The sequence below is a fragment of the Podarcis muralis genome, chromosome 2 (genome assembly GCF_964188315.1).
Source record: "Podarcis muralis chromosome 2, rPodMur119.hap1.1, whole genome shotgun sequence".
In the NCBI taxonomy this organism is placed as follows: Eukaryota; Metazoa; Chordata; class Lepidosauria; order Squamata; family Lacertidae; genus Podarcis; species Podarcis muralis.
Genome location: NC_135656.1, coordinates 15065403 through 15077216, shown reverse-complemented (window position 1 = coordinate 15077216; position 11814 = coordinate 15065403). Strand labels below are relative to the sequence as shown.

Below are 11814 nucleotides of genomic sequence, written 5' to 3'. Positions count from 1 at the left end.
AGTCTCAAAGCGGCTAGCATTCTCCTTTCCCTTCCTCCCCCACAACAAACACTCTGTGAGGTGAGTGGGGCTGAGAGACTTCAAAGAAGTGTGACTGGCCCAAGGTCACCCAGCAGCTGCATGTGGAGGAGCGGAGATGCGAACCCGGTTCACCAGATTACGAGTCTACCGCTCTCAACCACTACACCACACTGCCCCCCCCCAGGGTATCTGGCCTTTGAGCATCAACAGAAACAAAACAAAGGCATGGACTGGGAGTGGTTACAGCCAGTACACAGAAGAGACATATTTTTGCAAAAACGCTTTCCAGCTGGACCAACTGGTCTAACAGCAAAAATAATTTTTCATTGGAACGGCACAGCATAAGGAATTTGTAGGAACGTGCCGCTGGACGGAGGGCAGAGGTGCAAGCCACTTGACAAAAAAGTCCATTTTCTTAATCATTCCAAAGAAATGGGCTGTCATTTTTGTAACATGAACTAAGCTGGGAAGACAGCGGGTGAATTTGCAGCCAGAGATAAATTGTCTGCAATCGGAACGTCCTCGTGCCCCTGGACCGTTCCTGCTGTCAATAGGGCAAATGAAATTTCAATTCCATGCAAAAGCTGTCTCAACAGGACTCTGGCCTTGTAAGAAAAGAGAAATCTACAAAGCGGGGGGCGAGAGGTTGTAAGTGGATCGCGAAATGAAGGCTGGCATTCGGTCGGCCTCAAAAGCGAACATGCTTCCCCTTATTGACATTGATTATATGGATTTTAGGAAGGGCTGTCTTTATTCTTCCAAACTGCTCTGAATCATATCAAGATGAATGATTTCTCTTTTTGGTAAAGGAGCCAGTATCCTTTTCTAACCATATTTTCTCTGTTATATCCTGGTGGTGAAAAGAACATGGAACAGCCCAGGGCAGCTGGGGATACAAATAATAAAATTATTATACAGTTGCTATGAAGCCCCTTTATAATAAACAAAATAACATACTTCTTCACAGACATTGGCCAGTTAAACTAAGGTGGAATCCAGACGCATATTAAAAAGTGTGAAAATGCTTTTTTTTTTTTAAATGTTTTAAAAAATATATTGAATTTGCCATAAGCTCGCCATCTAGTGTCAGATTTGTATAATGCACTTAAAACACACTAAACACGGTACTTTTGCAGCTGTATAGCTGAATTTACTGCTGCAAGATGCCATGAAGAGAACCAACTTGGATGTTTTTCAAAGAGAATGAGACCAGTTCATGGAAGTTAACCCTAGTAGTCATGATGGCTGTATTGTCTCCAGTATCACTGTCCATGTGGAACATAATAATAATAATAATAATAATAATAATAATAATTTTATTATTTATACCCCACCCATCTGGCTGGGTTGATTCTAGTATTACAAGAGGCAAAGGGAAAACCACTTTCTCCATTTTCCCACACCTTGCATAATCCCTGCTTATTTAACTTATATGCAGAATTCATCATGCGAAAAGCTGGGCTGGATGAATCCCTAGCCGGAATTAAGATTGCCGGAAGAAATATCAACAACCTCAGATATGCAGATGACACAACCTTGATGGCAGAAAGTGAGGAGGAATTAAAGAACCTTTTAATGAGGGTGAAAGAGGAGAGCGCAAAATATGGTCTGAAGCTCAACATAAAAAAAACACGAAGATCATGGCCACTGGGCCCATGACCTCCTGGCAAATAGAAAGGGAAGAAATGGAGGCAGTGAGAGATTTTACTTTCTTGGGCTCCATGATCACTGCAGATGGTGACAGCAGCCACGAAATTAAAAGACGCCTGCTTCTTGGGAGAAAAGCAATGACAAACCTAGACAGCATCTTAAAAAGCAGAGACATCACCTTGCCCACAAAGGTCTGTATAGTAAAAGCTATGGTTTTCCCAGTAGTGATGTATGGAAGTGAGAGCTGGACCATAAAGATGGCTGATCACCAAAGAATTGATGCTTTTGAATTATGGTGCTGGAGGAGACTCTTGAGAGTCCCATGGACTGCAAGAAGATCAAACCTATCCATTCTGAAGGAAATCAGCCCTGAGTGCTCACTGGAAGGACAGATCGTGAAGCTGAGGCTCCAATATTTTGGCCACCGCATGAGAAGAGAAGACTCCCTGGAAAAGACCCTGATGACAGAGGAGAAGGGGACGACAGAGGACGAGATGGTTGGACAGTGTTCTCAAAGCTACCAGCATGAGTTTGACCAAACTGTGGGAGGCAGTGGAAGACAGGAGTGCCTGGCGTGCTCTGGTCCAGGGGGTCACGAAGAGTCGGGCACGACTAAACAACAACAACATCATGTCCCTCAACTGAAAAGTGTCAAAAGTTCGTATCTTTCCTCATATGGGGTTTGCTCCAGCCCTTGGCCATTTTGATTCCAAAGCAAAGCATTTGCTCATTTTAGAAGGAATATATCTACCCTCAGGCAAAACCCAGCCCAGCCAAGACCTAATATTCTGTGGGAATGCAACAGAAACTGAAATGCCCAATGGCTGTGAGTCTTGCTGTTATGTAAACAGCAACATTGTCTTGAGATCCCATCTTCTAAATGTCTTGAGTGCTGCGTTCTAGCAAAACACCCATCACCGCGATTGGCAGGAGACGAATGCCGCAAGCTTAACAACACAGGCACGACTCCTGTGTTTTTAGCAGTTTCCTGACACACAGAAATTAAGGCAGTGAAGTGTCTCTCCCAGCACTTATCACTGTGCCATTAAAAGCTTTGCCTGCTCCATTATGTGTATCAGGAAATGGCTGTAAGCAAACAGATGGAAATAAGGTGGCCATCATAACATGGAGGGTTTGTCAGCATCTTGCAGGGATATCTGGGTGCACAGAAGTGGGGAAGGAACTTGCATTTCTATGTGCTGTGTTTGGAGGGAAACATCATCCCCAACCTTTGAGGTCTCTCTCAGCAGAGTCTGGATCACCTGCCTGCGGACTGTCTTGCCAGAGTGGTGCATGCTCTCGTTATCTCCCGCTTGGACTACTGCAATGCGCTCTACGTGGGGCTACCTTTGAAGGTGACCCGAAAACTGCAATTAATCCAGAATGTGGCAGCTAGACTGGTGACTGGGAGTGGCCGCCGGGACCACATAACACTGGCCCTGAGAGATCTGCATTGGCTCCCAGTACGTTTCCAAGCACAATTCAAAGTGTTGGTGCTGACCTTTAAAGCCCTAAACGGCCTCGGTCCTGTATACCTGAAGGAGCGTCTCCACCCCCATCATTCTGCCCGGACACTGAGATCCAGCGCAGAGGGCCTTCTGGCGGTTCCCTCATTGCGAGAAGTGAGGTTACAGGGAACTAGACAGAGGGCCTTCTCGGTAGTGGCGCCCGCCCTGTGGAACGCCCTCCCTTCAGGTGTGAAGGAAATAAGCAGCTATCTTCTTTTTAAAAGACATCTGAAGGCAGCCCTGTTTAGGGAAGTTTTTAATATTTAATGCTGTATTGTTTTTAAGACTTGATTGGAAGCCGCCCAGAGTGGCTGGGGAAACTCAGCCAGATGGGCGGGGTATAAATAATAAATTATTATTACTGTATTATTATTATTCTGGAGGGACAATGGACAAATACAGCACTAATTACATCACTTTTATTTTCTCACTGGGTGGAAGGCAGAATGACAAATCCTATATTCCTATAAAGATCAGCAGTGTCCTCTAAAAGATCTCCAATCCGGCCGGTTCTCTGGAAGTCTGTAGCAGACAGACATCCTGTTTTGTTTTGTTTTTATTCCCCAGCAAACACCCTCAAGTTAATCTACCCCCCTTTTTTTTACATTGATTCTAGTCAGAACTGGCTAGCCCTTTTAAGTGCAGGGTTTATAAGGTGGTTGATCTGACTTCTAAATAAAGTGCTGATTGACCACAGAGACCATCAGAGACAGAATAACTCACCAACAAAACAATAGTCTACCTCTGTAAAGGACCCTTTTTGTATTACTTCTCAGATTTCCCATAAAAATGAGAGGCTTCACTCTCAGGTTTCGGTCTCTTGAAATCAACTAACCAGGATTCTGAAAAGGTACTCAGTCAGACCATACTTTCTGTGAGAAACTCTGTGCGTGCTCTGAAACCCACCTGTTATGTATTCAGTGGTCTGTGTTTGCCTGAGCTTGAGTCTGGACTAAGGATTCTGAGCCCTGTGTTCTGATTCGATACAGGATATCCAATCACACAACAATTCAGGATTTGGGCCTCTGCTATTGGCCCTTAAACTCTTGAGTTATGATTCGCAGCTTGGAAGTTTAGATAGCCAATCACGTTGGGAGTGGGAGTGGCCCAGGCTTTCAGAAATGTATATAAGCAGTTGCTTTGCCCCTGTTGCCCAGTTCTGTTAGTTAAACAAAGGTTCTTGCTGTTATCACTGAGTCTTGCCTCGTGGGAACCCACCTATACTTCACTGCCTTTGCTTAAGTATATAACATGCAACTAGCTAATTTAGACTGGGTTTTTTTATTTCATATTAAGTCTCTTTGTGTGATAAAAGGTAAAGGTAAAGGGACCCCTGACCATTAGGTCTAGTCGTGACCAACTCTGGGGTTGCGGCGCTCATCTTGCTTTATTGAGGGAGCCGGTGTACAGCTTCCAGGTTGGCCAGCATGACTAAGCTGCTTCTGGCGAACCAGAGCAGCACACGGAAACGCTGTTTACCTTCCCGCAGGAGTGGTACCTATTTATCTACTTGCACTTTGACGTGCTTTCGAACTGCTAGGTTGGCAGGAGCAGGGACCGGGCAACGGGACCTCACCCTGTCGCGGGGATTCAAACCGCTGACCTTCTGTCCTAGGCTCTGTGGTTTAACCCACGGTGCTTTAATTCCCCCCTTCTTTTCCCTGAAAATTCGGCTTCACTGGCTTATATTATGCACAGCAAAGTATACAGCAGAACCTCCTTCAATCGTTGTCCTTCTGCAGTGCCAGCAGTAAAGGTCTTACGACTAGAAAATCACTCCATTTGCTGCTGTGATAAGGTCATGACATCCCGTAAAGATACGCTCCTTCTGGAAGTACTTTGGAAATGTAGTGTTGTACCCAGCTAAGTTTTTCCCAGGGTAGGCCCACTGAAATTAGTAAACCTTAGTTAGTCATGGCCATTAATTTAAATGGATCTCTGCTGAGCATGGCTAGCATTGCATACATGGAGTCATGAAGAGCCCAGCAGGTGCGAAAGACTACCAATGATGGCAATAAACGCCCATAGCTAAGAGCATCCCTGATGCTTCTTTGACAGTAAGCTAAGGAAAGAGACTGGTGCGCTCAGTAGAATGTATGAGCTTGCACCATGTACAATCTGTGGTGATTTATATGGTGGGTGACTGCATCAGTAGAGGTAAAAGGTAAAGGTAAAGGACCCCTGGACAGTTAAATCCAGTCAAAGGCAACTATGGGGTTGCGGTGCTCATCTCGTTTTCAGGCGTTTGTCCACAGACAGCTTTCTGGGTCATGTGGCCAGCATGACTAAACCGCTTCTGGCGCAACGGAACACCGTGACGGAAGCCAGAGCTCATGGAAACGTCATTTACCTTCCTGATGTAGTGGTGCCTTTTTATGTACTTGCACTGGCGTGCTTTCAAACTGCTAGGTTGGCAGGAGCTGGGACAAAGCAATGGGAGCTCACCCCACCGTGGGGATTCGAACCGCCAACCTCCTGATCGGCAAGCCCAAGAGGCTCAAAGGTCTAGACCACAGCGCCACCCTCGTCAACTGAGGCCCCATCGGAAGTCGCATCCCCTCCAACGTGTCTCCAATGCAAATAGGGTTGTCCTAAGGGAAAGTGGGACATTCTGGGATCAAATCAGAAACTGGGTTAGCTTCTGTAAATCTGGGACTGTCCCTGGGACACTTGAAAAATCTGTGAGTAGAGACCCTACTGCTCACAGTCTAGTTCAGGCTTCTTCAACCTCGGCCCTCCAGATGTTTTGAGACGACAATTCCCATCATCCCTGACCACTGTTCCTGCTAGCTAGGGATCATGGGAGTTGTAGGCCAAAAACATCTGGAGGGCCAAGGTGGAGGAAGCCTGGTCTAGTTGGTTTTGCATAGATGACGGCAGACTTAAACCTCAAGAACACCATCATTGCTACCGTTCACAGTCACTGGGCGCCGCAAGCGATGGGCCTCTGAACTGGCTTCCTCTCTGCCCTTCCCCTGCATCGCATACACATGTTAACGCAGCGCCTCCTGCTGGCCACACAACACCACAGATCCATTCCTGTTGTCTGGCGTTCCTCTTGCTAAAAGAGTCGTTGCAAATTTGGCACCGTGCATATGCAATCTGACTTCAGATTTCAGAGAGAAGGCACTTGGGGCCCTCTCGTGGTCAGAGAGAGAAGAGTGGTTTCTCACTTAGTCCTTCCTAAAAACAGGAGAAGCCGTCGACGTTCTTCCATGGCATGCTCCTAGGAGTCTAGAGTCTATGTACAAGGCTGGGCATGGGCAGAGATACAGAGTCTGTCGGCTGGTCTTTCTCCTTCTCCGAAGGTTCTGCGTCATAGCTGCCCCTGAGAATAGCCAGCCGTTCCGCAAAGGTCTTTGGGTCGTGGTGAAGGACAAAGGAATAAAGCACAAAGGCCAGGATTGCACCAACCAGTGGCCCCACCCAGAATATCTGCAGGGACAAAGAGAAGAAACAGTTTGTGCTGATGGGAGGCTAGAAGAGTCTGCAGTTCATTTACCCAAAACATCACTTCATAGGGGTAGAAAAGAATTGCATCATAATGAAAGGAAGGGGCCCTGATCCAGGGAAGTTAGGCCACATTCACCCCATACGTTTAACTGTTTTTCCAGCGGAAGTTTTTGAAATCGACCCTCAAGTACAGCCAAAGGCAGTACTGTATATTCAATCTTGCGAAAGTGAAAGCACCTCTGTATTTTGGAATCGTTAAATTTTGCAAATAGGGTGCCGGAGTCTCAAATGACTAGGTGGACAATAATCATACCATGGATAAAATTTCCTTATTGTGGCCAGATAATTCTGTCGCTCAATATCACATAGACTCTCCTATATAGGTTCTGTGAGGAGAATCGAGGCCTCTTTTAGGCCTTGGGCCATCCCAGGTGGTGGCTGAATCTCCGCCCCATGGACACAATCCCCGCTCCCTTCTGGCTTCAAGGTAACAGGGGCAAAAGGGTCAGAAAGGAGGCGACTTACCCATTGCTTTGTAAAATTCCCGACGACAACTGAACGGCCAAAGGATTTGGCTGGATTCATGGAACAGGTGGTGTAGTAATGCTAGGAAGGAGAAATGGGAGGAGATGTGTCTGGGCAAGCATATTTTGCAGGGTTCATCCTCCCCCCTTCTCTGAATCTCCATAAAGTGAAGGGCATCAGATGCACCACTTCGAGCTGCAATAATTTTGGAGAAAACAAACATGCCAAGAGCTCAGGGATGGAGATTCTGCAGCCCTCCAGGTATTGGTGAACTGCAGTGCCTATCACTCCTTACCACTGGCCAAGCTGGCTGAGGCTGATGGGAGCTAGATTCTCACAAACAACTTGAAGGGCCACAGGTTCCCCATCCCTGCTATAGCAGGTCCCCGGATCCAGATTTCTACAAGTCACCTACAGTCAGGGCTCATCCACAATTACGTTTTGCCCTATGCTTTTTAGGCACAGGTGTGTGCTTCTTTTTGTGTTGTCGTCCCCCCCCCCCCCCCCGCGCGCGCTTTCCCCCATGAAAATCCATTCTTTAATGCTAAATCGGAGCAAACAGCAGTTCAGGTTCCCCGCGGATTACCACTTGTTCCAATTTAGAGATAAAGAGTGGGTGTTCACAGGGAAAAGGCTGGACACAACACTTTAAAGCTTGGACCTGTGCCTAGGAATGTGGCAGAATAGGAAGTCCGGATGAGCCCTTACTCATTAGGACTGGAGTCATCAGAAGCAGTGCCGGATTTACGTACAAGCTAAACAAGCTGTAGCTTAGGGCCCCCCTTTCTTGGGGCCCCCCAAAAATGTAAAGGGGAAAAAACCTGGATGTACATTTCCAAAATATAAGATAAAAAAACAAATAAAATAAAACCTACAAGCAGCAACAGTGTTTTGTGTTGTGTAGGCTCCTACGATGTAAGTAATGGGCTCCGCTTGCTAGCCTGCTCCCTAAAATATCACTGGTTTGCTCTTTTCTATATACAGTCATACCTCATGTTATGTTTGCTTCAGGTTGTGCGTTTTCAGGTTGCGTCCCGCGGTGACCCGGAAGTACCAGAAAGGGTTACTTCTGGGTTTCGCCGCTCGCACATGCGCAGATGCGCAAAATGATGTCACGTGCATGCGCAGAAGCGGTGAATCACAACCCGCACGTGCGCAGACGCGGGTTGTGTTCTTTTCAGGTTGTGAACGGGCCTCCGGAACGGATCCTGTTTGCAACCAGAGGTACCACTGTACAGGGTGCCTACATTCTGCATGGACTGGTTGCATGGCAACCTGTGCAAACAGCTTTAGATACCTGTTAGGTCCATAAATTACCATGTAGGATATATTTAACACAAAAACCAGTGACAATTTGTTGTTGACGAAGGACAGCTGGACATATAAAGGGCCCCATTACCTTCAGTAGCTTAGGGCCTCATCAAAACTAAATCCGGCCCTGATCAGAAGACCCCTCTGTAGGTTCCCCACCTCGTGACTGACTTCTGAGAATGGAGTAGGTTAGGCTACTGGCAGAATTGCTGCTGTGCTTCCCCTCTCTTGTAATCAATGGGCTCACATTAGTTCTGCCCATGTCTGGAAGATCCACACGCTGCAATCTGTGGTGTTCTCTGCACTCTTTGGGTAAGGTGCTCTCCAGGATCTCACCCATTAGAGAGTTAACCCATATCTAGATTATGTCTATAAGTTCTCAGTAGGGGAGGCCCATAATACTAATGATCATAGGATTTGGGGGCTCATTCTAACTGCCACTCAGGGGCGCCATGGGGTGGGTGTGAAGATGCCTTGGGCCTGCCTGCTGCCACTATTCCCCCAATAAAACGAAACAACAAAACGAAATTGCCATTTACCACTGCCTCTGTGTGCAATTTATAAACCAATCCCTCCAGTAAACCTGGGCGGTTTGTCAGAAAATTAACACGTTTCCTATTTAAACTTTGGTGGTGCTGTGTGTTAAACCACAGAACCTAGGACTTGCCGATCAGAAGGTTGGCGGTTCAAACCCCCGCGACGGGGTGAGCTCCTGTTGCTCAGTCCCTGCTCCTGCCAACCTAGCAGTTCGAAAGCACATCAAAGTGCAAGTAGATAAATAGGTACTGCTCCGGCGGGAAGGTAAACAGCGTTTCCGTGCGCTGCTCTGGTTCGCCAGAAGCGGCTTAGTCCTGCTGGCCACATGACCCAGAAGCTGTACGCCGGCTCCCTCGCCCAATAAAGCGAGATGAGCGCCACAACCCAAGAGTCGGCCACGACTGGGCCTAATGATCAGGGGTCCCTTTACCTTTACCTAACACCTTGCTTCTAAAGAGCATTCAGCTCTTTAATGAGCACCTAGGTAAACATAACTTTCCCTTCTGATTTTTATTTTGCATTGGACAGGAGTACTCTGTGTAATTTGAGCATCTCCTTCGAGCATTCTACAGATTAATTGGTCATCAGCAAGAGCTACTTCTTCCTTTGCTCATCAGATCCCCTGTAGTTTTTAAACTGCCCCAGGTCCTCCACTTACCCCAATTAAGTGTCCCAGGGCAACGGAGACACCGATCAAGATAGCTGGAGAACCTTTGTTTCGGCTGCTATCGGTGGACACAAGATAGCTTAGAACCAGCTGCAATGTCAAAATGAGCTCGATGGACACAGCTTGTCCGGATGAGACGTTGACCCTCACCTGGGGAGGAGGAGGAGGAAATAGTGAAAGAGCTTTCGTGGGGCCACGGTATACCATCACCAAAGCTGCCAATCTCTTAGATTTATGGAATTAAGATTGCCAGAAGAAATATCAACAACCTCAGATATGCAGATGAGACAACATTGATGGCAGAAAGTGAGGAGGAATTAAAGAACCCTTTAATGAGGGTTTAATGAGGGTGAAAGAGGAGAGTGCAAAATATGGTTTGAAGCTCAACATCAAAAAAACGAAGATCATGGCCGCTGGTCCCATCACCTCCTGGCAAATAGAAGGGGAAGAAATGGAGGCAGTGAGAGATTTTACTTTCTTGGGCTCCATGATCACTGCAGATGGTGACAGCAGCCATGAAATGAAAAGACGCCTGCTTCTTGGGAGAAAAGCAATGACAAACCTAGACAGCATCTTAAAAAGCAGAGACATCACCTTGCCAACAAAGGTCCGTATAGCTAAAGCTTTGGTTTTCCCAGTAGTGATGTATGGAAGTGAGAGCTGGACCATAAATACACACATCTGTATATTAAGGTATGGTGATGTAACTATATTCTTTCTTTTTCTTCCTTCCTTTTCTCACCTTTCTTCTCTTTTTATGAATGACATTCTTCTAATGAAATATTATTATTTTTTTTAAGTAACAGAAACATCCCAGGTACAGACTGGCTGTTTTAGACAGGCCTTGCCTCATCCTCGCCTTTCCTGACGACGGCAAACATTCAGAAGACAGAAAAGGAGACAGACGTACCGTACTGGTGCCTAAAGTTCCTCGTATGTCCTCAGGAGTCACCTCGTAAAGGACGGCTGCTCCGACAATGCCTCCGACCATCTGGGCAAGTATATAGCAGGCTGCCCTCGCCAACGATATGCGAGAGCCAAGCAGGAAGGCCAAGGTCACTGCTGGGTTGAGGTGGGATCCGCTGGCATGCCAGGCGATCTGGACAGCGGTGGCTGCGGCCAAGTTGAAGGTGATGGCAGTCTGCAGGACAGAGGGCTTCTCTGGCCAATTCAACTCCGAGCCCAGGCCGAAGAAGACAAAGATGGCTGTGGCCAGGATTTCTGCAAAGACAGCCCGGTAGAAAGCCACCATCCGCAGTTCCCTCCACATCCTGAAAAGAGGTTGGAAGACAGCTCTGTGTGTGGATTCTGCCTCGCCTCTTGATTCCTTCCCTGATGCTCAAGCACTAAGGAAACAAGCGAGTGTTTACAACATACTGGGCTGGACCAGGAAACTTCAGCTTTATATCACAGCAGCCTTTATTTTTCCACCTCTCTGTATGGCACCGCCCACAGTCCTGAAGGGATGGAGATGTTGGGAAATTTGTGGGCTGCTGGCTCCTCCTTTGGAAACACGGGGAGAGGCAACACAACATATATACCGTATTTTTCGCCCTATAAGACGCACTTTTTCCCCTCCAAAAATGAAGGGGAAATGTGTGCGCGTCCTATGGGGTGAATGCAGGCTTTCGCTGAAGCCTGGAGAGCGAGAGGGGTCGGTGCGCACCGACCCCTCTCGCTCTCCAGGCTTCAGGAAGCTATCCGCTAGCCATGGGAGACCCAGCTCTCCCAGGGCTAGCGGAGAGCTTGCCTGCACCCAGAAGCTTGGGGCACGCTGAGCTCCGCAGGCCCCAAGCTTCGGGATTAGCGCAGTGGTCCGCTAGCTGTGGGAGAGCCGCGCGAAGTCACGTGGCTCTCCCACAGCTAGCGGAGACCTTGCTAGCACCCAGAAGCTTGGGGCGCGCTGAGCTCCGCATGCCCCAAGCTTCGGGATTAGCGCAGTGCTCCGCTAGCCCTGGGAGAGCCGCGCGGCTCTCCCACGGCTAGCAGAGACCTTGCCGGCACCCAGAAGCTTGGGGCGCGCTGAGCTCCGCATGCCCCAAGCTTCGGGATTAGCGCAGTGCTCCGCTAGCCCTGGGAGAGCCGCGCGGCTCTCCCATGGCTAGCGGAGACCTTGCCGGCACCCAGATGCTTGGGGTGCGC

General features: G+C 47.9%; 1 protein-coding gene across 1 annotated transcript; it reads right to left on the bottom strand.

Annotated features, from left to right (window-relative positions):
- Window positions 1-4646: 4646 nt before the first annotated feature.
- LOC114586786 (aquaporin-6-like) lies at window positions 4647-11076 on the bottom strand. Its single transcript, XM_028710599.2, has 4 exons — window positions 10583-11076; window positions 9664-9822; window positions 7158-7238; window positions 4647-6614 (listed from the first exon to the last, which is right to left on the bottom strand). The coding sequence occupies exons 1-4, from the start codon at window positions 10940-10942 to the stop codon at window positions 6414-6416; spliced, it is 801 nt and encodes a 266-aa protein (XP_028566432.2). The 5' UTR covers window positions 10943-11076; the 3' UTR covers window positions 4647-6413.
- Between the last annotated feature and the right edge of the window lie 738 nt (window positions 11077-11814).